Here is a 26,507-nt window from a genome sequence, read left to right on the forward strand (position 1 = left end):
TGCCCTCTCAACAGTGCACCACATTAGGGCTTGGGGGCAGGAAGTTCATGTCCCACACATGTGTTAGGCCTCTAGGGAGACAAGGGACAGGAGAAGACCAGAGACAGCACAGCTGGTTTCCAGCTTCCCCTCCCCCCAATGTACCCCAGGCCTGGGTTCCAAGGTTCAGCTCCTCCCTCTTCAGTTCTTCAAAGGGGAGGCTTACTTCCTTTGTTTCCTGGGACGTCCTGGGTCCTGGATAGGGGTTGGGTCCTGGGGGATTGGGGGTTGGGAAGTAAGAAGACCAGGCTCTGGGGCCAAGGGAAGAACCAGGATAGAACGTCTCTAGGCCCACAAGGCAAACTCTCTGGGTCTTGCCTCCCTCAGCTTGCCTTGGGTGTCAAAACTAAAGAAAAGAGAGGGGGCAGCACAGACCCAGGCAGAATAAAAGGGGCAGTGAAAGCACTTCAGAACCTGTAAAGCCCCGCACCCCAACATAAAAGGCCTGAAACCCTGAAATTCCTTCATTCTTCAGCGTATATTTATAGACTGCATACATCGGCCAGGCTCTGTTCTAGGCCTCAGGGTATCGCCCTAAACAAAATGGACAGTGATCTCTGCTCTTATGAGCCATGCATTCTTGTGGGGGAAATAGTCAATATACATTATACAAAACATACCATTTGTCAGATGGTGATAAGTGCTGTGGAGAAAAATAAAGCAGAGAAGGGAAGTGGAGAGTGAGTATTGTAATTTCCGATGGTATGATCAGAGAAGCACTCATCAAGAAGGTGAAATTTAAGAGGTGAGGGGAGCAGGCTATGGGGATACCTGAGGAAGAGCATTCCAGGCAAAAGGTACCATTGGCAGGAAGGCCTTGAGGTGGCAATCTGCCTGGCTTGTCAATGGAACTGAGAGGGGAAGGTGACTGGCTGGACTGGAGTGGAGGTAGCAAGTGCAGAAGTTGCAGGAGGTGAGATAAGAGAAGAAAAAGGGGAATAGGTCATGTAGGACATTCTAGGTCATTGGAAGGACTATGTAAGGACTTACTCATCCCCGAGTGAGATGAGAAATCATTGAAGGGCTTTTCCCTCTATTTTTCTGGTTTCGTTTTATTTTTGGAACTTTAAATTTTTACATAATTTTAACTTTCAAAAAAGTTGCAAGAAGGGCCAGCCCCTGGCTTACTTGGGAGAGTGTGGTGCTGATGACAACAAGGCCATGTGTTCGGATCCCTATATAGGGATGGCCGGTTAGCTCACTTGGAAGAGCGTGGTGCTGACAACACCAAGCCAAGGGTTAAGATCCCCTTACCAGTCATCTTAAAAAAAAGAAAAAAAAGTTGCAAGAATTGTACAAAGAGCTCCTGTATACTCTTTTCTCTGCTATCAATTGTTTACATTTTGCCCCATTTGCTTTATCATTTCTCTCCAAATATTGCATAGACATAAAATATTTGTTTTTCTGAACCACTTGGGGGTACAATGGAAATATCTGGCCCATTTGCGCCCAGGTAACTCAGTGAGTGTTTTCTAAGAATAAGGATACTCATAGCATAATAGTACATAAAGGTACCGTTATCAAAATCAGGGCATTAAAATTAGTATAGTACTATAATTTAATCCACAGTCCACTTCACATTTCCTCAATTGTTCCAGTGATGTCCTTTATTTTTTCCATTCCAGGATCACATGTCACATTTAATTGTCTTTTCAGTTTGACAGCCTGAAGGAATCTTTGTTGTTCTTGATCCTGACAGTTTTGAAGAGTTCTGGATAGGTATTTTGTGGAATATCCTTCAGTTTGGTTTGTCTGACACTTCTTCATGGGTAGATTCAAGTCACTCGGGTTATGCATTTTTGGCAGAACATCAGTGCAGAAGTGATGCTCTGTCCCCCTCAGTACATCACATCAGAACACGCGTCCCAATAATCATATATTGACCTCCATCACGTGGTTAAAATAGTGTTCACCAGATTTCTCCACTGTAAAGTTATTATTTTCCTTTAGTAACTAATATGTGATTTGTGGGAAGATACTTAGAGACTCTTCAGTAATTATGACTCATCAAAAGTTCACTTTAAAAAAAAAAGTTCACTCATTTGGGCCAGCCAGTTAGTTCAGTTGGGTAGAGTGTGGTGTTTCAGCACCAGGGTCAAGGGTTCGTTTGGATCCCCATACTGGCCAGCTGTCCAAAAAAATTAAAAAGTTCACTCACTAGTTTAGTGAGCATTGATGATTTTGGCAGACTGGCCAGTTCAGGGATCCCAGCCTGTGGCCTTGCTCTTTATAAGACTGTGCCAAAATCAACTGAGCTATTTGGCCAGCCACCACTGGTGACTTCTACCTCAGGTGCTGCTTCTATATTTATTAGTTGGTAGTTTACTGTAAGAAAGAGTTTTCCCTCCCCCAACCCCATTCATTCATTCATTCATTCATTTTTATCAGTATGACCTTTGGATTCAATAAATTATAATCCATTGCAATCATTTATTTTAATGCTCAAATTGTCTCCCAGATTTAGCCAATGGGAGCCCCTTTGGCTGCAGTCCCTAGCTGCTGTGTCTTTTTGAAATGTACCCAATTTTCTTTGAGCACTTCTTTACTTTCTGGTACAACAGAATGTTCTGAGATCATCTTGTAATTCTCCAGCCCCAGTCCTGAAATTAACCTTTTCTCCAAGGAGCCTTGGTTCATTTTAGTAGAGAATGGCATTTAGTAACCAAGATATGGACACTTGGTGTGCTCATTGCTACTGGTGTATTATTGCTTCTAGGCACAATGGACAGAGATAGGAAATATACGTATGTGTATATGTTGTGTATGTGTATACATTTATTTCTGAATCTATACACATTAAAAACCACAAATTCATATTGATACCCCTATTGGAAGATTTTGAAGAGAGGAATGACAGGATCTGACATGTTTTAAAAGGATCACTCTGCCCAATGTGTTAAAAGTATAAAGGAACTAGGAACAAGAACGGAAGACAGAAAATAATTTAGGGGATATTGCAATAATCTAGGTGAGAGAAAAGAGTGGCTTGAACCAGAGGGTTGTGGCGAAGGTAGTAACCAGTAGTCAAAATTTTGACATATTTTAAATAGAAATTGCTGATTGATTCGATGTGGATTGTAAGGGGAAGAAAAAAAAAGATCAGGGATGATTCTAAAGTTTTTAGTCTAACCCACGGAAAGAATGGAATTTCCATTTACTGACATGAAAAGACTACATGTGAAGCAGGCTTTGTGGAGAAGACCAGGAGTTTGGTTTGCACATTTTACATTTGTGACCCCTCTTAGATATCCAAGTGGAGAAGATAAGTGGGCAACAGAATAGATATAAGCATCTTTAATTCCGGGAAGAGTTCTGGAGCTGGAGATGAAAGTTTGGGATGTAATAATGTATTACTTGGTATTTAAAGGCATGAGACTGGAGATCACCAAGATAGTGAGTACAGACAGAGAAGAGAAGAGGCTGGAAAATTGAGCCTTGGGAATGCTCCAACATTTAGAGATCCAGAAGATAAGAAACCAGCGAAGGAGTCTTCGAGTGAGCTGCTAATTAAGTAGAATGAATATCAGAAGGGTGTAGTGTCCTAGAAAGCAAGTGAAGAGAATGTGGGGATTTTTTACTTTTAATTTTTTTTCTCTTACTTTTTATTTTTATTTTTATTTTCTTTGAAGAGCGTAAGCATCTGTGTCACCTGTCCCTGAGTAGTGATCAGTGGATTTAGCAGTGATGGTCATTTGGCAAACTTAACAAGGGTAGCTTTGATGAGGGCAGAGGCGCCTGATGGGAGAGGGTTCAAAGGAGAAGAGTCAGGTGGAACTGGAGACGGGGAGTGAAAGATAACTTGTTTGCTTGCTGTAGAGGGGAGCAGAGAAATGGAGTGGTAATTGGAGGGACGTGTGGAGTCAAGATAGCTTTTGTTGTTTTGCCTGTTTCAAACTGGGAGAAATTCGTGTTTGTAGGTTGATGGGAATAATTCCAGTAGAGAGAAAATACGGTGGTATAGGAAAAAGAGCACTGTCCTCGAGTAGGCCAGAGGGGATGGTAAATCTAGTAAGCGTAGGGGTTGGCCTAAATTAGGTGGACGCGTTCATCTACAGTCATGAGGGAGAGTAATAGTGCGCGGTCGCAGACAGGTAGGTAGGTGTGATTGCGGATGTCGGTGGGAAACTCTCATGAATGCTTTCTCAGTGGAGCAGGAAGCAAAGCTAAGGGAAGATGAAGAAGGGATTCGTGGTTTGGTGTGAGAGAAGGAATGAAACAGTCGTATAGGATAGTAGGAGGGTGAGTGGATTAGGGCCATGTAGTATGATCGCTGAGTCGCGCTAAAGAGCCACCTGAGTTTGGCGGGATTATGGCAGCGCAAAGCCTCTCGGAGACTGGCCGGAGTCTGAGGCCACAAGAGGGCGCTCGCGGGCTGGTCCCGGGTGGCTGAGTCCCCGCCATCCTCGGAATAATGCGGGAATTTCTCCAAACTAAGGCCTAGAAAACAAACTGCTTACTTTTTGGTGCCAGGCAACACTACTCACTGTCAAAACTACTAGCGCTGTGAGCAGGATTCGAACCTGCGCGGGGAGACCCCATTGGATTTCGAGTCCAACGCCTTAACCACTCGGCCATCACAGCCGCGTGCGGCCTCGTGCCTGCGCAGCTATAGCTGCCTATCAACACGCCAGCACTTGAGGCCCCGCCCTCACTGTCTCCAGGCAACCGTGTGCGTCGGCAGCCCAGTTTGAGTGGCAGGTTTCCCCTGTTCTTTCTCCCCGAGACACAGTGCGACCCTAACAAAACGAATCCAAATCCGAGTCCAGACCCTTGAAGGCAGACAATGGGAAGTCTGCTTTACCTTGGTTCATGAGAATAAACTGGGAACCTTAGCTTTCAAATGCACGCTAAAAGGGCACGGGAAGGAAACCCAAACAGGCCTTGACTTTGTAAGATGAATCTTTGAGAAGGTGCGACAGAAAGACCCGATGTAAGTGGCAAGAAGGCATCCTCTTCGCAGCAATAATATACTACCTTTAGCTCTTTTAGGCACCGCTGGGATTCGAACCCAGGATCTCCTGTTTACTAGACAGGCGCTTTAACCAGCTAAGCCACGGCGCCGGTAGAAGCTGGTTTCTGTCTCCAGATAGATCAGCTGTTAATAGGCGCCAGTAAAAAAAGTTACCAAACAGGGGTTGTAGTGGGTCCTCAGTGATTGATTCCTTTTCAGGCTGCCCCTTCCCTTTCAAGTTCTCAGGCAGAGTGTTAACCTCCTGCTCCTCCATTCTCCCATACCTTTGAGGGCCAACTCCACCACGAATGGGTGCATGACTCCATGTCCCTTAGCTGTCTACACTGACCTGCTGAAGGGCCCTCTCCTATATGGTGACCAAGAAAGCTAAACAAGAAGCTAAACACTCTCACCTGCTTCGGGGCACCACAGGGTTAAGTGGGCCACCAGTGACTCATGACTGGAGCTTGTCCAAGCCCTTAGCCATAAGCTGCCTCTCATCTCTCCTTCCCAGGACAAACCCAGCTGATGTAACGGTAGCTAGCGTGAGAGCAGAGTTTGAGTTAAGTGTAGGTTTAGCGAGCTCACCAAGGCCCTTCAGCTGGAAAGGATGTGGGGAGGAGAGGAATGGGGTCTGTCAGTAATAGAAGTGCCCCCCTCACGACAACCTTCCTGGAAGCAGGGCCATACCTCCCCTCAAGAAGCTCCCCTCACCCGAGCCCCAAACTTCATTCCACAAAGTCCTGGAACATTTTTTTTCTTTTTGTATTAAAAAAAAGTAACAACAGACACAATATCAAAAACACAAATGCCATTGGTAGAGGGTACAGCTGAGAACGCCTGGGTCCCACCTGAGGGGCAGCACCAGGGACTCCATGGTCCACCAACCTCCTCCACCCTGCAGCAGCTAGGGGTTTGAACCCCCGGGTTCTGCTTGGGCCTCAGGCACTCCTCCTCCCATCTGGGGAGGAGGTGGGAGAGACAGCTATTTCTCCCAATAAATAAGTGCAGCCCCAACCCTTGGGGACTGGGACTCAGGCTCAGCTGGGATTTGGAGAGACCACTTCAGCAGCTTGTCAGCAACCTTGTCCAGGGGTGGGAAGGACTCCTCACCAGGGGTGGGAGATGACACCCCTCTGGGCTGGGCTAAGGAGTTCTACCCTCCGTTCTCTCAGAGGCCAGAGGCAGCCCCTGGATCCTGGGCTGGTGACAGGGGTCCAGCCCCCTACAGTGGGAGAAGCTGGGGCAGTTTCCTATTGTTTGGTCCAGCCACATCCGAGTTCTGGAATTGGGGCATAAAAGAAGGAAGCCTCTCATTGACTCCTAGAGGTGGCCCCCAAATGGAGTCTAGCTGGTGCCATTTTCTGCAGCCGGTAAATCTGAACTGGTTGAACTCCCACCTTGTTCTTCCTCCTCCATAGCTAAGTCCTGAGAGCTTGAGACGGTGGCCCCAGCTTGGGCCCTGGCCTCCTCAGTGCCCTCACCCTCGCCACAACCGCCACCACCCTCGCCTCCACCCTCCTCCATTGGCTCCAGCCCCAGTCCATCCAGCTCTGAGAAGAGCGTGTCATCATGGTGGCCAGGGTCTTGGGTGCTGCTACCGCAGTCCACACAGGCCTTGGAGGAAGAAAGGGGGTATGAGTCAGGCAGGGTCCTCACCACTAATCTGTCAGCCCAGCTTCCAAACCCAGCCCAACTGTGCTTCCCAAAACATACTCCCAAGAAACACGTCCACACAGATGCAACTGGGGTCCAACATGGGTGGAAAATGCTTTGTTCCATCTGCCGAGACCCCACTATGTGGCAGTAACAATGTACATTAGCATAGTATTGGAAAAGCTCTGCAAAAACCCATCTGGTTTAATACTATATAATCCAGCAGCAAACTTTGTGAAATTAACATCCTTCAGAATTAATGATCCAAGGACACTGAGGTCAGCCCTTAGCCTCTATCCCCTGAACTTGAGTTCAATTCTTCCTTCTCCTGTCCCAGACTTCTCATCTTACCATCACATCAAGGGCCTGAGGCAGCTGGCCCTTCCGGACCCAGGAGTGCACAGCACCCAGTTCCCGCCGCTGGTCCTCAGAGAACCGAGGCTGCTGCTTCTGCATGACCCGGAGTCGCTCCCGGTCCTGCTTCAGCACAGAGGCCATGTCCCTACCAAGGAAGGAGTTCAGAAGGCAGAGGCTGGGATCCAGGACCAGGGCCAGGCCCCATGAGGTTGGCATTCTTCCTCTACCACAACTCCCCACCCACTGCTTCATGTCCTCCCTTGAACCAGGGCTCTGGGAGCTCATGTCTTCTGAGACCAGGAAACCTGCGCTCAGCCTGGGAGAAACTAATGAGACGGTTTCCAAGGAGCAACGGTTAGGGTGGGGACCTCCAGAGCACAGCCAGCCCCAGAAAAGAAAACCCCAAGTCAGCAGGGGAGTGAGGGTGGGGCCGGACTCCCTCCTACCTCTGAAACTCCTCACCTAGAGGGCACCTGGTAGGTCATCATGACACGCTGGTCAGCATTGGCCATCAGCAGCCAGATGGGATCCTGGAGCACGTACTTAATGACTTGGTCCCCAGGCTCAGCCCTGGCCTGAGCAGCCCCAGCCTCAGCTTCTGAAGAGTCGATGCTGCCAAAGTACTTGCTTGTGCGGCTGCTCTGACTGCTGCCTGTGAAGGAGGGGTTGGGGGAGCAGGCCAATGGAGTTAGGCTACAGGGCCTCCCACCCTGGGGCCTCACAAGGCCTCCCTCAAAGGCCCTATGTTCATCCCATTGGCTTTAGGAAGCTCAGCCAAGATGGGGCCCGGCCTCCCAACAACCCTGGGAGGTGTTGGAAGGTGAGCACTCACGAGTGATACTGGCTGAGGTGCTGCCCCCCTCATGGGAGCCGGAACCAGACCCAGAGCCCAAGCCGGAGCCCAAGGAGCCTGAGGCGGCAGAGCCTGTGCCGGAGCGGGAGTCCTCCTGCAGCAGCAGCTCAAGCAGGTCACTGGAGCCAGAAAGTGCGTCCTGATTGGAGGACTCAGTAGCCTCCACCTGGAGGAGGGGGAGCAGGAGGGGGAACAGGGTAGGATGAAGGGATCAGCACCCAGGCCTCCCTTCAGTGGCTTCCACTGGTTGGTTGGGTGGAGGGGGTAGAGGAGGCATCTGTGACAGTGGGGCCAGGCTGAGAGAGCTGGCGAAGAGTAGGGACGTGATGCTGGACCCTTTCCAAATGGCAGATGCACTCTCACAAGTTATTGGCATGTCCTCACCACCTGCCAGACAGACAGGACTGTCCCTTCACAGAGGAGGCAGCCAATTTCTGCCTCATTCAGAAATTCAGCTGGGTCTCCCACCCCACGACACCACTCCTGGAGATTGAGAGGCCAGCCCAGCAGAGGGCAGGAGGCAGCACAAAGCCAGAGAGGAGCAGGGCTGAGGGCTGGGTGGGGCTGGTAGAAGGACACAGGGCATCAGTGCTCACCAGTCTGGCCTCTGGCTCAGCGGCCTCCTCACTGGGAGGCGGGGGCCCAGCACTGTTCCCAGGGCCCCCTGCAACAGCACCCCCCTCAGCACGGGGGAGCTCCTCAAGCTGCAGCAGATTTAGCTGGAGTGGGGAGCTGCATCTTGAGTTGAAGAGTGGAGAGTCCGGGCGGCGGGGGGGTGTGGGAGGCAGTGGCGGCAGGGACGGAGAAGGAGAATGGGAGGCAGGGGTGGGAGGCCCCTCAGCAGGGGTCTGGGGTACCCCATAGGGATAGCCAGCTGGGGTAGGGAACAGATAGTTAGGGAGCACCAATGCCACCATTGGGGCCACCAGGGGGGCAGGGAAAGCAGCAGGGGACACAGAAGTGGGGGCAGGGGGAAGAGGCTGGGGGCCTCCTCGTTGGGAGAACATGGGGAGGGGGTAGGGCTGGACCACCGCTGGGAAGGGGGTAGTGGCTGATGAGGGGGGCCAGGGAGCAGATGGTGGCACAGGCGAGGGGTGGGAGACATAGCAGGGGGCTTCGGCCTGGGGGGTCTGGTGGTGGCGTGAGCGCTTGGCTTTGGATCGGCAGTGGTGTCGGCGACCAGGGGGTGCGGGGCCATGGTGGCAGCCTGTGGGAGAGACTAGGGTTAGTGAGGGCCTCATCTTGGGGGTTAGTGCCCATCACCCCCACTGCCCAGACACTCTGTCCAGGAAGAGGATAGGCAAAAAAGCTAGAGAGCGCTTTTCAGCCCGCACAGAATGGGAGGGACTCATGAGGTGGGGAACTTTCAGGGAAGAATCAAAGGAGGCAAGGACAGGGGGATTTATTGAGAAAGAAGCCAAGAAAAGGAAAGGTTACATGAGGGGTCAAGCTGGGGGTGTGCAGAAGATAGACATGGTGGCAGATGAGAGGAGGCAGGGTGGGTCGTGGATGAATGGGAAGGTGGCTCCGGTCCATCAGCCAAAATCCTGCAAGCACTGCTAGCCTGAGTGCTCCTTCTGCCAGTCGAGGCCACGCTCTGCCTAGCTCATGATGGAAAGCTGCGTTCACCTACAGGGGGCCTCCCCCAGGCACCTGGAAAAGCTGCCTTCCATCTCCCTTGAAGCCCCAGCCCCACCCAGAATTGGCCCAGAGTCTATGCAGACTTCTTGGTCAGTGACAACTGAATCCTAAGTGGACACACATCCTGCCCCTGCCCCCAGGCTAGGCCTGAAGCAGCTTACCTGGAGCAAAGCACCTCCACCTGCCTCTCTCAGTGCCAGCCCCCCAGACTGCTCTCCTCTGGCTGCAGCCTGGTACCCCGGCCTAGTGTGGAGAAGCTAGTGAGGGGCTCATCCCTAGACAGGGCTCTGGTGGTGGAAGCAGCACCAGCCTGGGTCCCTGGAGCAGGAACATCTCCCTCAAGACCCACCCCACAAGAATCTGGTCCTAGACTGGGCAGAAGGCAGGCTCAGGGAGGCCCCGGGTGGCTACCTCGCTCGCCAGGGGCCGAGAGGGCTGTAGAAGAGCCGTCGAGCCCACGCAGCCTGCCAAGGTCCCGGAAGCGACTGAGGAAGGCTTGCTCTTCCTTCTGTGTGTGCAGGGACAGCACGGCCTTGGTCAGGCCCACTGGGCGGTAGACGTCTGGGGCTGGGTCAGGGGCTACTGTGGGACTGGGGGCTGGGCTGGGGGCTGGGCCGGGGGCTGGGCCAGGCAGGTCCTCCATTATGATGATGTCTGAGGAGGGAGAGATGGGGAAAAGACATAAGAATCGCCTCAGGGCTCAATGCCTCCACACCACACCACACCCTCCCTATCCAACAGCCTAGCCGACCCCTGGCCTCTGCCCCACCACCAAACCTGGGCACCACGTGCATTTCTGGGCCACCTCCCTGCCAAGGGCTGGCCCTGTGCCTCCTCTCCATGCAAAGTCCCAGGAGGAGAGAGGACGCTCAGTCCCCTCCAGTGGCCACTACCCTGCCAGGAAACCCCATCCCTATACCCTTCTCTCACGTATTTTCAAAATCAATACCCAAAGACTCTCCAGGGTCTTCAACATTCCTCGCCTTCAGACCCTCTGGGGTCAGCTTTCCCCACCCCCCAGGACTCAGTGTTTCAATTGACAGGAAGACGACATGAAGCAGAGTGGGGGAGGGCAAAGCAACCAAGGCTGGCAGGCGTGGAGAGCGAGAAGTGGGAGCCACAAGCTCTAGGGGACAGAGGGGGAGGGGAACGGCAGACAGGCGGGAGCTCTGGCTGGGGGACCAAGTGGAGCCTCGGGCACTGCCCCCCTCACTCCACGCCCATACCCGACTCCGGGGGCTTCTTGTCTCCCACATGGACGATGGTGGAGCTGAAGCTACACTGACTGGTGACGGACACCACGCTCTCCGCCTTATTGGCCAGGGTGAGCGGGCTCAGGGCGCCCCCCACCACCGGCTCCTTCTGTGGAGTGGCCCCCTCCCCAGACAGCACTGCCGACGACGGATCTGTGCAGAGAGACAGTGCCGGTAACCACCCCCACCAGGAGGTCGGGAGAGGGGATCCCAGGGAGGAAGGGACAGGATCGATGGGAGGAGTCTGGAGGTCAGGAGGCTGGGGAGGAGGGCAGGGCAGAGCAAGGGGGCCCCAAAGGCAACAGTGTAGCGACACGGGGCCACCAAAACAGGATGGGGCAGTGGGAGCAGGCCATGTACTTGGTCTTTACCTTTCTTGGCCCCCACAGGGGCTGAACCTATCCGCTGCTTGTCGTCGTCAGAGGCTGAGGAGGCAGTGTAGGAAGAGGAGGAGGCACATTTACGCTTGGTCGTGCTAGGGATGTTGCAGCTCTCCAAGTACCTGGCGATGGACGTGGCAGAAAGCATAAGGGCAGGACCTGGGGTGGAGCAGGGGCAGGGCCCAGGGGGAGAAAGGGGCGGGCAGGCCTTACCTGAGGATGCTGTCCAGGCAGTTGATCTGCTGGTAGGAGCAGCCAGAGGCTTCTTTCTGCTCCACCTCCTCAGGGGCCAAGGCTAGTGGGACCTGAACTGGAGCAGGGGCCACATCCAGCTCTGGGTCTGGGGACTGGCAGAGAAGGGCCTTGGCCTTGAACATGCCTGTAGCTGGGGCAAGGAGAGGAAGGTAAATGGGTTGGGGTGAAGGCCAGAGGATCCCCAGGCTTCACTCTTCACCCACACCCCATCCTCATCAACTCACCAGGGAGGCAGGGCCGGGGTGGGGGCCTGGCCCGGGACTCAATAAAAAGCTGCTGCCCCTGGTGTTTCACCAGATGCACATCCTTACAGATCTGCTGGAAAGTTACCTGTGGGACACAGCAGAGCAGTGGGCAGTACTGGGGAGGCTTGGCCAGCATCGGGGCAAAGGGCACAATAAATCCAGAAGGTCTCAGGACAGAGTCATGGAGGCCTCGATGGGAGGACAAGAAAGAAAAGGAGGCAGGGAGGAGATGGAAAGGCAGAGACGGGGCAAGGCTCAGGGAGTGGCAGTGCTCATTCCAGAAAGATAGGGGAATGGGTAGCTAGAGGGGTGAGGTTGGAGAAGGTCACTCACTGGAGCAGGAGGCCCAGGCCCCTCCGCATCACCCCCGTTGCTATCACTGGAGGAGCCAGGGCTGTGGAGGGGACCTGGGGACATCACTGGACCAACTCCACAGAGCCCTGTGAGGCTGGGGCTATGCACAGGCTGAGGTAGGGAGAGGAACAAGTTAAATGTCTGTAGCCTCCTTCCCACCCGGTTCTTCCCCTCCCAAGCACCCTCCCTGCGACTCACCTGCAACAGCAGCCGATGGATCTGCTCTGATAGCTCCTGGATATCAGGATCCAGGGACAGAGCTGGGTTAGGGGCCGGGGGAGTGAACACATCCTCATTCAGGGGTGCCCTGCAGAGTGGGGAAGGGTGAGTCAGCCCTGCCCCCAGTCCTGCTCCCTTCTGCACTGCCCCATCCCCAGTGCCACCTCGGGGGCATGGCCCACTTACGTGCGTACTTTATGGCGGCCCAACACGAAGGCTACCTTGCGGCTCCAGGGATGCACGAAGCCGGCCCAGCTGGTGTCCATGGTGACATACTCCCCATTACGGGCACAGAAGCGGATAGGGGAGTGGTCAAAGGGCTGGCCTGCCAGCTGCAGGACTGATGGGAGTGGGAAATGAGGGGGGGTCAGTGGGAAGGAGAGCTGAGTAAGGTGGAGGGCCACCCCACTGCAGATCCAGGAGACCAAGGCACCAAGAAACACAATCACAAGGGCAACTATTAAGAAACCCCGGAGACAGCCAGGAAGAGAAAGCAGGAGAAGAGGAACTCACTCTTCTTGTGGATGGCCAGCATGAGGGGTCGGTCCTCAGGATGCAGGAAGAGGAGCACTGGGGCCCCCAGGAGGTCCTGGGGCAGGTAGCCCAGCAATGGGGCAGCCCTGAAATGGGAAGAGGCATCAGAGTGGCCTGGCCTTAGCCCTGGATACCCCCCTTTCCTCCAGGTCCTGAGCTCACCTTTCGTCCACATCCTGGAAGAGACAGCTGGGTGTATGCCGCGTGGTGAAGATCCTCTTGTCTGGGGGGATCCGGGGAGCTGTGGCACAGAAAGCATGACCACTGGGTTTCATCCAGCGTGGTCCAGCTCCTCAACCCTCCACTCTGCCTGAGGCCCAGGCTGGCTGGCAATCCTCCCACAGCTCTGCCTTGGGCCCTATGGCCTACAAAAATGGTCTGGGCCATTCCTGTCCTCGCATCAGGAATAAAATTGAAAACAATCAAGACATTCTTCTTTGCCCTCCCCTACCTAGCTCAGGGCTCTTATCCAACTCTACCTCTACAGGGGGCTTAAACCTTCATCTTTATAATACTTTCTCCTGTTCCAGATTCATGTCCTTTGCCTCACCCCCAGCCTAGAGGAAATGTCCTCCCTCTCACGCACCACCAGGCCAAGCCTCTGGCCTGCCCACCTTCGTAACCCGAGTGGATGCGCTCTGCAATGAGCAGACAGCATGGCTGTGCAGGGGCCCCATCTGAGACCCGGATCTTGGTCACATATGGAGTTAGGCGGAATGGCTGGTACCGAGGCCCTGGATCCCGGTCAGGACCTCCTCTAGCAAGGGAGAAAGGAACATTAGGGACTTTCACTGGAGAGCCACTCACCCAGCAAAGAAATAGGGAAAGAAGTAGAAAGAGAGAGAAGCCTGCTCCCACTACCTGAACCTACCTGATACGGCAGAAGACAGACTTCTCCTGGGTAAAGTCCTTGAGGCCTGAACCTGGGACAGACCAGGAGGACAGTGAGCACAGCCCACTGCCCCATCCCTGGGCTGAGAAGAGCCCAGCAAGGGAGAACTTGGGTCCCCTGGCCCCTCATGGCAGGAACTTCCTGGGACTGCTCATCCCTCCCCACAAGCACTTGGGCATCTCACCTGCTGAGGCCCCAGTACCCCAGGTGGGCAGGCGAGATGGAACAGTGGAACCATAGAAGACACCGACATCCTGGGGAGCCAGGAGCTCTGAGAAGCGGGCACCCCGGAACACATCCCGCTTGCACCGCAGCAGGATACCTGCCTGCTCCGAAATGTAGACGATTCGTCCTGTCAGGAAGGAGACAGCCACCGAGAAGGTATCCTGGTGGGAGAGTGACAGCAAAAGCAGATTCAGGAGGAGTGGGGGGTGGGGATGGGTGTGTGACAGGCTGGAGAGGGCAGACTCTGGCTGACCTGGTTGCGAAGTGTGTACTCAGATGTGATGTGCTCCAGCTCATCCAGGGTGTAGGTGGACATGTCCATGGCACAAGGCTCACCCTCCTCCAGGCTCCACTGCTGGTAGTATTCCTGGTTGGCTGCAGGGAGAGGGCAGTGGGCCTTTGGTAAGGAGACTGCCCCACCACAGTAGCCCAGGCCCTGACTATTCCCTCCCAAGAAGCACCGCTCACCCTGCACCTGCTTGACACAGGCCAGTGCATACTGTAGTGTGGCCAGGGTCCCAGAGCGGCCCTTGCCCCTGCGCTCTGGTGGCAGTCGAAGCTTGAGTTCCCGAAGCGCTGTCATGAGTTCCTTCTGGGTCCTTGCCCGGGCTGACTGTTCACTGCTGCAGGGCCCATGGGGACAGAGATGATAAAGACATTAGCTCCAAAGTGTGGCCCAGGGCCCCGCACCTCTCCCCTAGCCCTCACCCCACATACCTGCAGCCACTGGTGGATGGGTTGTCCTGCTCTGAGCTGGCACTCAAGAGGCTGTAGGCAATGGAACTGCTGGGTGGGGATGGGCTCTGAGAGTTCGTGCTAGAGGAAAGCAACAGGCCCCAAATGAGGGGTGGGTGGCATGGGGCTTGTCGCCTAGCCCAGTCTGCTCACAAGACCACTCCCAGACCCTGCAGCACACATCCATACACACCTCTTGCTGCTCTCCGTGGTCTCCAGCAGGGCCGAGTCCTTGCCGTTGCCGGAGGAGGAGCTGTGTGAGCTCCGCTGAGATGCACCCCTGGACTCAGGCCCGTTGGACTCATTGCCACTTGAGCCATTGCTGTTGGCATCGGTGTCATCAGCCAGGCTGGGACCTGGGCAAGGCCGGTGCTGCGGGGGCCCAGGGGATGGAACCCCTCCAGGACAAAAGGATTCCCTGGGCGTGGGGTCCCCTCCCCCATCAGCCCCTTCTAGGGGGCAGCTCATGTCTGGGCCATGGGGAGGACAGAATAGGGAAGATGGAGAGGCCACCACGGATACTCGAGGGGGCCTGGAGGCCTTGCTGAGGGAGGGAGGGAGGGGGGAGATCTAAGTCTCTGAGGGTTGAGAAGTTCGATCACAGCCAGCACCTGGAGAGGAAGAACAGGAAGGAGTGCTTGGAGAAAGAGGGGATGTTAACCCCACAGCGTCTGCTGGCTTCACTGAGACCTTCCCCTGCCCGCCCCCAGGCTCCTGGCACCCAGGCTTGGGGCTTCCAATAGGGCGCCCAGGTGAGTTCCGCTTCCTGTCCCCATAGGGGACCTCAAGTGGGAAGGGGGCTCTCTCGGGCGTTCCCGCACATGCCCTGCCAGCGTGGCCTGAGTAAGTAGAGCCTGAACAATCGACTAGAACTACAGCTGTGGGCCAAAGACGGGACACTTCTCACCCCCAGGTTCCCATCCAGCCCCCACTCCGCCTGGGACTCCAAGGCCTCGGAGCAAGGGGTGAGCTGATCGCCTCCTATATTTAGGCCTCCAGACTAATTTTATCCGGGGGCGGTGCCACCCCCGCTGCGCATGCGCGCAGACTTGGGCGGCCCTACCACGCGCTTCCACCGCCGCCGCGGTCGCCAGGGAAACCGACGTCAGCCGCTGAGCTCAGCGGTTGCTGAGGGACCACAGGAGGGCGGGAGGGGCGACCCCTCCCCCATTTCCCGGCGGAAGCTGGGGAACGACCCACTCCCACATTGCTGGGCGCGGCCGGGTGTCGCCCACCCCTAACATATACCCAGTCCCCGGACGGCCCGGTGCCACAAGAAGAGAGACGACCTACTGGAGTCCCAGGGACTGGTCCTGGCCTTCCCAGGACGAAATACAACCGCCACCACCCTCCGTGCGAAAGCCCCCCCAGCCTGGCTCTAGCCTGGATTACGGTCATTCTGGTCAACACAACACGGCCTTTCCTTCTCTGGCCCCTGCTGCGCCTCCCGACCACCAGGACCGAAATTGGCACCTGCCACCGTCAAAGACCCGGGAGTCCTCTGTCCCCAGTCTCCTTTCCTAGCTACCCCCTCCCATCGAAGCAATGGGCAGAGGACGCACAACAACCGGCAGATAGTTGTTCTCCTACTCCCCGTCCAACCACACCCCCACCCTCAAGCATTTTCTGTGCGCCAGGAGAAAAGAGAAGGCTGTGGCCAACAGCAGGAACTAGGGCCGGGAACGGGATGTTCCAGCCCCAAGCCGGCTGACATCACAGCCGGCGAGGGGCCAGGGATTGGAGAAAAGGCAGGGAGCGCCGAAAGCCTGAAGGGGTCCTGGTGCCGGGGCAAACCCGGGGACCTCCGAGTTACGAGAATGAAGACAAGGGGCATGCCGGCTGAGGGTCGGTTGTGGAGCCGAGATGGCTGGGACCGGGGGACAAAGCTGGAGGTAAGCTGAGTGGGTCAGGAGTGTGGACACCAGGTGCATGGTTGCGAGGAGCACCTAGGTCCCCCAGGGCAGGTAAGGGCTGGACAGCCGCGACAAGGAAGGGGGATTATTGGTGTGCAGTCTGAGCGCCTGGGCCGAAAATGGCCCATCAGGTTGGAAGTGGCGGCGGTCCGGTTCGGGGACGGAGTCTGACCCCAGGGTGGCCGCGGGGATGCCTACCTGGCCGCGCGAACGCCCTCCGGCCTCCTGCCCACCGCCGTTCCAACCCGCAGCCGACTGGAAGCTCCGCAGGGCGGGGAGGCGGGTTGCATAATGTCAGGCACTGCCCCCTCATTGGCCTCCTGCCTGCGGAGTCGCAGGCTCCGCCCCCGATTGGCTGGGGATCTCTTCCTGGTGCCTGATTGGCTACTGGTCCCTTACTGAGGTCAGGGCTGTGTCACACACACGGGCGCACGTGGACCTGGGTGCTGGCGCTGGGCTGAAAGGCCCCAGACACCGCCCAGCCAATAAGCGCAGGACGCCTTGCACAGTAAATAATAAAAGGAGGCGAGCGGAGGTGTCTTCAGAGAAAATGCCTAGCCACCGTAGGTGCTCAAGAGATGTCTACTTCCTGAACTGACCAACCTTAGAGAACAGAACACCTTGGCCCTTCCAGGGGTGAGGAAAAGGAATACAGACTCTGCGAGGTGGACCAATCTGGATGAGATGGCTGGCCCCTGAGAGGAGGGGGAGACAGAAACCTGGCTTGGCCTTTCCAGCCTTGTCATTATACATAATGAAGCCCTTTTATCCAACCCCTTCTTCTGACACTTCAAATCCTGGGAAGAGGGCAGTTGAGGGTCCACGTGTGATTGGGGGGTGAGTGGGTGCAGGGAGGATGCAGACAATGGAAGGGGCCGCCAGAACCAATAGAGGCTGTGAACGGAAACAATGGCAGGTGCTTCTATGGCCAATCAGAGAAAAGGTCTCCAGCAGCCTAAGTCGTGACTAGTGCTGCTTCTATCCAGAGGATGCAGCCACCCACAATGAGGGCTGCCCCAAAGTGGGGGCCAGGAAGCCAGGGCTACAGAAGGAAGAAGGGGGCAGTGGAGAAAAGAGGCCAACTGGAGCTCTTGACAGAAAGGTGGGATGGCAATGGCTTCATATCCCCACTGCTTGGGAAAGAGAAAGCCAAGATCAAGGGGCCCAGAGTAAGGACCTCACCCCTGTCTCATTCACTGTACTCCCCAGCGCCCAGGACAGGACCTGACACATGATAGGTGACCAATAAACATGATGATTTTGTTTTAAGCAAGGATAGGTAGGGAGGTGGGAAAGGAGCCTCAGCAGTCTAGAAAGAGCTAGAAATTATAATTTTTTTAAAAAGAGTAAAAGCAGAACAGAGTTATAGAAAGAGAACAGGGGCTTGATTTGGGGAAATAAAGTGCCAGTCTGGATCCAGAAGAGCTGCAATTACACAGACTCTTCCATCCAAAACTGTAATGAGTAATTCTTCTCAGGGCTTCCTGGAAACGTGGGTAGCAAGAGAATAGGCCCCCAAGCAGCTGCTGTCATAATCAGCTGTGGGTGCCCTCCCCTCACTGTCACGTGGCCTAAACTTTCCTTAAGAATGATGTTCCCCACGGTGGGGCTGGAGGGGCAGGGAGGGTTCTGTGGAAAAGCTGGGGACACAGGGGTGTTAAAAAAATAACCCAGAAAAACCGAAGCAGGAAAACACAGAAAACAAAGGATTCAGGAACCTAGATTCTCAGTCTCCTCTCCTTGAAAATGATTCCCCCCGTCCCTGTAACTCATCTAGTGTGGCCCTGTGCTCCTTGTCTCATTTTCAGACATCTCTTCTCTGGAAACGGCTCCCTCCCAGCTCTTCTCAGGGATTCAAGTGTCATCTCCCTTAACCCAGGCAGTTCTAGCTCTTCCACCTCCACCCCCATATCTGTCTTTTGCACAGTCAAAAGGGTCCAGCGCTCCAGCAGCCCCCACCTGCTCCCAAGGCCCTGGCTGTCCTGCCTTCCTGTCCCCACAGTAACCAGGCTCTGCTGCCGTCAAAGGAGGAGAGGGGGCGGGAGACAGCGGTGACGTCAAAGCGGAAGAAGGAGGCGGGGCAAGGCAGCCGGGGAATGTGGGGCAGGGAGGCTGCAGAGGCTGGAGGAGGCAGCGGTTTGGGAGGCGGCCAGCCCGAGAGGGCGGCGGCCACGCTCTTGGGAACATCGTGTTCTCTTGGCTGGTGGCCTAGGACATGCACCCAGCCTGAGCGCCTACCCTAACCCAACGACAGCCGTCTTGTCCCAAAGCCAGTGATTCCTGGAGAGAGGATTAGGAGGAAAGGGTCCCCCTGCCCCGCTCCCACGCTTAGCTCTCTTTTCAGGACTGGCATCTGCCCGCCCGTGGGCTTGTTCCTACAGCTTCTGGCACTGGCCTTCTCCCTCTCCCAAACTGTACACATCTGCTGGCCCAGTACCAAAGAGCCGGGGCGGGGAAGTTGAAGTCACAGGTTCTGCGAGGGAACACGCACCTTTGCTCTCTCCCAGAGGCCCCCTTCAGAGCCTGACTCTCTTGTTACTATGGCAGCAGAGAGAGGGAGGAGGGGCAAGGAGGAGAATGGGTCTAGGATGAGGAAATCAAACTGGGACAGAGCAAGTGGCCCAATCTGGGGACTGGATCCTAGGAGAGGAACAGAAGGAAAGAATGAGGGAATTTGAGCTGGTGCCTGAAGACGAGAAGAACCAGGAAGAGGGAAATGGGGAGCCGTCAAAACTAGCAGAAAAACTTAAGAATGGGAGGTTTCCAGCCACAGCATTCGCATAAATCTCTCACCCTGTCACTGTAGTTTTGTCACCCCACAGCCATTTTTTAAAGCTACACTTTTTAAAAAACATGGACCCAGGCATTGTGCTAAGCACTTTACATACATTATCTTAATTAATCCCCAGAACTACCCTGTGAGATGTGTATTATTATCCCCATTCTATGGCGGACAAGTAAAGCTCAGAAGTTACTAAACTTGTCTAAACTGTCTGACTCATAACATCTTCTCCGGCTCCTAACAAATGGAGCCCAGGGTTCGAATCTGAGCTCTTCTAAAGACTTGTCATTCTGGCTTCTTACCTTTCAGCAACCTTCTCGGTATTACCTAACCTCTAAGCTGCATCTCAGCACTGGCAAACCTGGGCCTCTAAAATATCCACCTGATTCTAAGTTTGGTGCCTGGAACATAGACTCCCTCCAACCTCTTCTCTTCCTTGGGCCCCATCTCAAGACATTGTTTGTACTCCCCACACACTTATTGTCATAGTCCGTTTTCCCACGATGTCCTTGAGGTCACCCTAGCAGCCACCAGCCCCAGTGACTTCCTAGGATCCCCACTTCCTCACTCTTCTACCTTACCCCAGGCCACTTTTCCATAGATCTACTTGTTTGTACGGACAGATACCAGAACACCCTGTTGGTGCCTCCCCACCTCCAGGGGCTCAGGAAAACATGTGCACAGACAGTCTGCACAACCCCCAACCCTATCCACCCTTTCAGGACCCAGCAGTTGCTACCCCATGTCTGTCCTCAAGGATGGTTCCAAGGCCCAAACCCTCCCTTTCACACATGAGAAAGACACCAAGAGGGGTGAGGCGACTGGCTCTGGGTCACACAATCATCACACCGTCCTTTCTCAAAGCACCATGCCAACCCTCTAGTACCCTCCGACCTGCCTACCAGGGTCTCCCTCAAGCCTCAGAACCTTTGCCTCTTTCAAATGCTTAAGGGGGCCTACTCAAGCAGCAGTCTTGAGCTTAACCATCCCCCACCAGCTCTCAGATGTCCCGCCCCCATCCTCCCAGGAAGCAGGGGGATTCAGCCCCTTCGGGTCGTTGAGAGCTTCCAATCCCTCCCCCCGGTAGTCCGGGATCCAGGCACCCTAAGGCGACGAAGGATCTCAGGTCAGTAACTCCCACCCCTGTCCCTCTAGAGCTGAGTTCGCGGTCCCTATTGTCCCCGACCATCAGAGCTCCCACCACAGCGATTACGAATTCACATGATCCCCCCACCCCACTCCATCAACACTCCTCCTAACCAAACACACCACCCCGGAAAAACCCGCATCAACCGCCCTTCATCTCTCCCTCCCACCCCCGAGTACTCACCGCTCGGCGCACACGCAGAGTCCGGATTTCTTCAATTGGGACCACAGCCGCTCCGCAGGATCCTGCAGGCCCGCCCACTGGCCGTGCTGCCCCGCCCCCTAAGCTTATTGGCTTAGGGTCGCCGACCCATGCCCCGCGCCGCGTGCAGCCGCCGGGCCCCCGCACAGCTTCCATTGGCGCCTCCGGCCGCCGTCATCCTCTAATTGGTCAGTAAACCAACGGGCAGTGACTGGTCCACGTGCGGGAGGGGCCGTCCCGGCGCGTTGATTGGAAGCCTGACCGGAAGCCTCGCCCTCATACACTTCCAAAGTTCTTATTGGCTGTGAGAACAGCCCCGACCTGTCTAGATCGGTGACGCAAATGCTAGTCATGCCCCCCCCAACTTTCTCATAGGCTGAGAGGTCTCGGAGATGTAGGGGACACGTGCCGGCGGCCTCACGCGGCAACTTGTTTACCCAGAATCTGGGGATTTTCCTTGACGACACTGTAACCGGGGCCTACGGAGTCTGCGCAGGCGCAGCGAGCGGGAGCTGCACGCAGGCGCAGGTGCGAGCCGCGGTGGCGGGGTGGTGGGGCACCGTGTGCGGAGACCCCGGAGTGACAAGAGCGCTCCCGGCACTGAGGGTCCCTGAAGCTGGAAGGTGCGAGCATTAGGGGGAAGCGGTCTTCACGTCTCAGCGCCGGATCATGATGATGAGGATGAAGATGACAGCCAACTGCTGATAGTTTTCTGTGGGCCGGGCCAGGCCACAGAAACTCCGAGGAGGCCGGCTCACTTACTACCCACCGCCTCACAAATGAGGCTGAGATCCAGAGAGGTTACATAATCTGTCCGAACCGGCCCGCGAGTCAGTAATGGGGCTAAAACTTGAGCCCAGGTCCCTGACACCATAAAGGCGGGTCTTGGGGCCTATGAGACCCCTAAACCTGCAAGGGATTCAGAAGTTAAAGCGCAAAAGCCGGAGCGCTGTCTGGCACATAGTAAGCCCTCGGTAAAGGTAGACCTTATGGTAATAACTGTGTACCTAATTGTAAGACTCACCTGGGCCCTTAGAACCGCTGGATCAGAATCTCCAGGGAAAAGGCCTGAAAACCTATTTTTCCTTCTGGGTTATGGTCAATATGGGGATCTGAACCCTTGACCTTGATGTTACAACACCGCACTCTAACCGAGCTAACCAGCCCGCCCTGAGATTCTTTTTATTTTATTTTGGCGGCTGGTCGGTGAGAGAATCGGAACCCTTGACCTGAAAATCTACTTTTAAAAGCCCCCCTGGTAGTTCTTAGGAGCCGACAGTTTGTGTAACACTGTCTAGGTTTCCTACACCGCTGGATCTTCGTGCTGCAGCCTAGAGAAGCCAGCCCTCCAAAGCTCACCTCGTACCCTCCACTCATTGTTGAAGCTTCTGGGGACAGGGATGCTGAGCTGCCACATCAGCGGCATCACAGACATGGAGGCTGAAGGAGGAGTTCAGTGTGGGGTCTACAGTCGTTAAGTCATAACAACACAGAGTGTAGAGGTACTAGGCCATCTACAGCCAGCTCCATGTCACACTCAGCTGGGGTCTTCCTGAACCGATTATTTCAACAAGTACTTATTAACTCCTTCCAGAGGCTGGCACTGTGCTAGACAAAAAGGGGAAGGGATACTTCACAGAAGTGGCCATCTACTTCAGGTCTAGAAGTGAAAGACCATCAGAGTGACTGCAGAGTACAGAGGAGTTAAATCGAGGAGTTGAAAGGAGTTCAACAGCAGGAGCTCGCCCAGGGCAAGGGAGAGGGCCAGAAGCGTTCACCAGGCTTAGAGACACAAGGGCCGGTGATAACACTTTCCATTACCAACTCCTGGTGCCCCTCGTGGCCACTTTGGGAATCACACTTTGTACTGCCCAAGGTCAAGGGCCTACCTCAAAGCCAATCCCTTCCCAATGCATCTTCTCAACTTCCCATTATACCTGCAGATCCAATACCCTTCCCACTGGTTAAGAAAAGATCTTAGAACAGACACCACCTGGTTACTCATTACACATTTATTGTACATTTTCACAATCTGGATGCGCCACAGAATTGGAGGCATGGGGTGGGGGAAGAAGGGGGGCAGGGGACACTGGGATAATATAGGGGGTCTAAAACACAGCACCCCCACCCCCAGCATCTCTCCTACCCTTTCACACCACAGTTTAGATCTCCCTGCTCCCCCTCCACACAGAACACCTCAAGTGTGGGGGGAAGAAAGAGTTTGAGGGGCCCCCCTCCAGTGGCAGGTTAAGGGACTGCACCCTCAGACCCTTAAAATTGTGCCATTTAAAAAGATATTAGACCCTTCCTCTATCACTTCACCCAATGAGGGGACAGCTCTCTCTTTGGGCTCAACAGCCCTGGAGAGGGCCAAGGACCCCCGTCTTCCAGCAAGTCCCACACACACATTGGCAGTGACTAGTACCCCCACCCTGAATTCAGGGGGGAGCAGTCAGAGGAGCTGGGCAGTGATGGGGGCAACACCCCCCAAATAGGGGAAGAGGGTTTTCAGTCCAACCCTTAGTGGGTGTGAGGCCAGAGATTTCAGGCAGGAATTGGGGGGATTCTCTGCTTTGCCCCACTCCTCCCCAAGGCAGTGATGACCCCCCTCACACTGGTAGCCACCCCTCCCAAAAGAGATCAGATTGTGGCCAACCCCCAACTCTCCTCGTGGGAGGAGGCAGATCAGGCAGATGGGAGGGAGATCCCATGGAAATGTCAGTTGAGTGCCCCACATGAAAACTGGGGAGCGGGAATGTGGGGAGAGACCCGAGTGGCAGAATTATTGGTCCATCATAACACACTTAACTCCAAGACACTTACACACCAGCTGAGGGGAGGGAGAGGAAGGTACAAGAGGTTTGGAAAATGGAGACATGGGAGGCAAACGACTAGAGGGGCTAGGAGGGGGCAATTCTGGGGGTCAGAGCAGCCTGATTCCCCAAGAGCCCAGTCTCCCCACCACCTGCTAGTAATGTCGTGCAAATTAAAGTGTGATACAAGGACCAATGGGAACTAACTCCTCAGTAAAAAAGAAACACAGGTTGAGAGAAGAGTGACGGGGAAAAAAGAAGGAAACCAAAAGGGATGCTGATATGCAAATGATATGCTAATTAGCATGCTGGAAGCTCCCAGAAGACCTTGGGATTCTTAGGGCGAAGTGAGGCCAGTCTCAGAGACTCCCAATGGATGCAAAAAAGATGCACCTAAGGAGGCCTGGACAGGCGCTTTTCGTTTTTTTGGGGGGGTGGGGGTAGGGGAGAGTGGGGCTTATGGAGGGTGGGGGAGAGGAAGGCCAGGATGGGAGGGAGGATCGGCTAAATCCAAGGGAAGGAGGAGGAGAGGAGAGGGACTATTGCATAGCAGATGCAAATAAAGGGACTTGGGACTGGTTGGGAAGACAGGGAAAGGGAAGGAGGGAAAGAGAGAGGAGGTGATGGGAACCTCAGGAAGGGATGTTAAGGACAACCGGAAAAATCTTCTAGTAATAAAACTACAAACAGACCAAATATATATAATATTATATATGTATAAATAACAGCTGGCTATTTACAAAGGGGCACACACACGGGGACACACACACACATACGGATCCAGGGGGGAGGGGCTGAAAGATATGGCTGAGAGGTGGAGGAACGGCTGGGGGTGGGGGAGAGGCCCTTCTCTAGGCAGGGCAGACTCCTGGGGATTTAAGTGCTGAAGTAAACTGTGGAGAGAGGGAAAGAGAAGGAGGAACAGGGAAAGGGGAGGGCGAGAGGGAGGGGGGAGAGAGAGAGAGAAAGAGAAAGAAAGTACTATGTCAGGCCCGGCCCTGTTCCAATCCTCCCCACTCCCAAACTGGCTGACCTCCCCTCCCCTCTTTAAACCTCAGTTTGTCCATCTGTAAAGTAAGGGGGCTGGACAGGTGAGTTCCAAAGTCCCTTCAACTCCACAGTACGGCCTTGGGGACACAGACTCCCAATCCTCTGGGCCTCTGAGACCACAGGCTCTCAAACAGTGGGATGCTTTCTGGTCATGTCTCCAGCCCCTGCGAATTTCCTGTCTCCCACTCCCAAATTCCATGGTTCCCAGACTGGGATCTTAGTCCCAAAGGGTCCTCAATGGATCTACCACCTTTCTTTTTTTTCAAGATCTTAATAGAAATTGCCCAGAACCAAGCAAAGTGCAAGCTAAACAACATCAAGGTTTTCAGCTCTAGATGAATCCAAACTGCCATTAGCAGTTAGTTGTATGTGTTTTTTGCTGAAGAGTACAAACTAGGTTTATAACCTTCAAAACCCAAATTTCACAGGGGAAAGCTCTCCAGAGAAGGGGCCCCGGCCACGCCCAGCCCACTCACCAATGATGATGATAAGGACGATGGCGCAAATCACTCCCAAGATGATCATCATCTGGGGGTGACAAGGGAAGGTCAGTGAGACAAACCGTCATACCCCCATTAACCCACCAGACCTCCTGCCTGCTCTCCCACCTGCCCCTACCCTTACCTTGAGGTTTTTCCACCAGTATTTGCGCTTGAGCTTGGCTGCACTTGTTTCAAACTGGGAGGCCCCCGCCTGGAGTGCATCCGCGCGGTCATCCAGCTCCGATAGTTTCTGGTCCCGCTCCAGGACCTTGTCCACGTTCACCCTCATGATGTCCACCACCTGGGGGAGGGGCCGACGAGGCAGGGGGTGTGCCAAGGCCCGCCTCAATGAGAGCACTCCTCGAATATGTGCCCATTGTGCCACACACGGAACATGCACCCCGATGCTGCCAGGCTAACATGCCAAGGACACACATAGAACATGCCTAGCACACATGGGGACATGCAAGGAGCACACATCAGGGGCATGCTGGTAGCCAGACATCTCAGATGTCATAGCAACACCCTCTGTCTATGGAACCTCAGGTAGCCTGTCCATCACCAGAGCACACCTGCCCACACTGGTACACCCCAGGCTAGCAAGGCAGATTAACACCCCAGGGCCCTTCCAAGTACGTGCTGGCAGGCAGACAGGGCTGGGGCATGGTATGTCTTTGTCCCAAAACCCACAGACGTGAACTGTCATCACCCCCAATCCAAGATGGGCCCCTACCCTTGTTTGCCAACCCCCAGGGTTCTTCCCATTGCCTTTGACACCCCCCACACTTACCTCATCCACCTGGGCTTGGGTCTGCTGCAGTCTCCTGTTACTGGTGAGGTTTGGAGGGGGTGCAGGGGGGCCACCATCCCCAGCCGGGACGGCAGTGGGGGCAGTGGCAGCGGTAGCAGACCTAAGGAGCAGGGAGGGATTAAGACCCAGGGTCTGGAGCCTGCGGCCCCGCAGCAAGGGCTCCGCCCATCCACCTGTCCATCCGCTGTCCCTCTAGTCCTCCTTTTCGGGAGGAAGGCCACCCGATGGGAGACCTGATCTCTGTCCGGCACAGCCGCCAAAGAGCTGCGTGACCTTGAGCGAGGACCCCTACCCCCTCCGGCCCTCAGTTTCCCTGCCTGTCAAATGAGGGCGACCTCACAGACGCGGTCCGGGGTCGCCCCAAAATGACTGACGGCCGCGACAGGGGCGGGGCAGGCGGATGCTGGGTTCGCTCCCCCGGCGGCCATCGCCCGCGCGGGCCAGCCCGGGACGCGGAGCTCCCCGGCCGCCCGCGTGCAGTCCCGGGAGCCGGCCTGGCCCCGGGGCGCAGGGGGCGCGGGCGGGCCCCCGGGCATTCCAGCGGCCCGTTTCTCAGGGCGGCAGGCGGCGAGGGGAAGCGCGGTGCGGGCGGCGGGAGGCCGACTCACATGGCGGGGGCAACGGGCGGAGGACTTGGCAGCGGCAGTGATGGTGGCGGCGGCTCGCGCTGGCTCCGACTGGCGCTGGCTGCCCGGGACGGAAGATGGCGGCCGCACGTC

General features: G+C 55.2%; 2 protein-coding genes and 2 non-coding genes across 6 annotated transcripts; all 4 read right to left on the reverse strand.

Annotated features, from left to right (window-relative positions):
* Nucleotides 1-4,538: 4,538 nt before the first annotated feature.
* On the reverse strand, nt 4,539-4,620 carry TRNAS-CGA (transfer RNA serine (anticodon CGA)). Its single transcript has one exon. It is a non-coding gene; the product is annotated as a tRNA-Ser (tRNA).
* Nucleotides 4,621-5,026: 406 nt separating this feature from the next.
* Nucleotides 5,027-5,100, reverse strand: TRNAT-AGU (transfer RNA threonine (anticodon AGU)). The gene has a single exon. It is a non-coding gene; the product is annotated as a tRNA-Thr (tRNA).
* A 631-nt stretch (nt 5,101-5,731) lies between these two features.
* On the reverse strand, nt 5,732-20,692 carry PER1 (period circadian regulator 1). 3 transcript variants are annotated; one of them, XM_063109437.1, is made up of 23 exons: nt 20,615-20,692; nt 14,783-15,200; nt 14,572-14,670; nt 14,323-14,477; nt 14,108-14,229; nt 13,814-14,015; nt 13,609-13,660; nt 13,352-13,494; nt 12,900-12,978; nt 12,717-12,823; nt 12,390-12,543; nt 12,183-12,291; nt 11,964-12,095; nt 11,610-11,715; nt 11,344-11,515; nt 11,122-11,252; nt 10,724-10,903; nt 9,909-10,151; nt 8,453-9,063; nt 7,836-8,022; nt 7,466-7,655; nt 6,998-7,148; nt 5,732-6,607 (listed from the first exon to the last, which is right to left on the reverse strand). In XM_063109437.1, the coding sequence occupies exons 2-23, from the start codon at nt 15,055-15,057 to the stop codon at nt 6,338-6,340; spliced, it is 3,870 nt and encodes a 1,289-aa protein (XP_062965507.1). In that variant the 5' UTR covers nt 15,058-15,200; nt 20,615-20,692; the 3' UTR covers nt 5,732-6,337. The 3 variants fall into 3 exon arrangements, with proteins under 3 accessions (XP_062965507.1, XP_062965506.1, XP_062965508.1); XM_063109436.1 differs by lacking the exon at nt 20,615-20,692 and adding an exon at nt 16,701-17,137; XM_063109438.1 differs by lacking the exon at nt 20,615-20,692 and adding an exon at nt 16,063-16,115.
* Nucleotides 20,693-24,111: 3,419 nt separating this feature from the next.
* Nucleotides 24,112-26,507, reverse strand: VAMP2 (vesicle associated membrane protein 2). Its single transcript, XM_063111150.1, has 5 exons — nt 26,397-26,507; nt 25,768-25,888; nt 25,120-25,278; nt 24,972-25,023; nt 24,112-24,338 (listed from the first exon to the last, which is right to left on the reverse strand). Coding segments are annotated over exons 1-5 (351 nt in total). The 5' UTR covers nt 26,399-26,507; the 3' UTR covers nt 24,112-24,321.

The sequence above is a fragment of the Cynocephalus volans genome, chromosome 10 (assembly GCF_027409185.1).
Source record: "Cynocephalus volans isolate mCynVol1 chromosome 10, mCynVol1.pri, whole genome shotgun sequence".
Classification (NCBI taxonomy): Eukaryota; Metazoa; Chordata; class Mammalia; order Dermoptera; family Cynocephalidae; genus Cynocephalus; species Cynocephalus volans.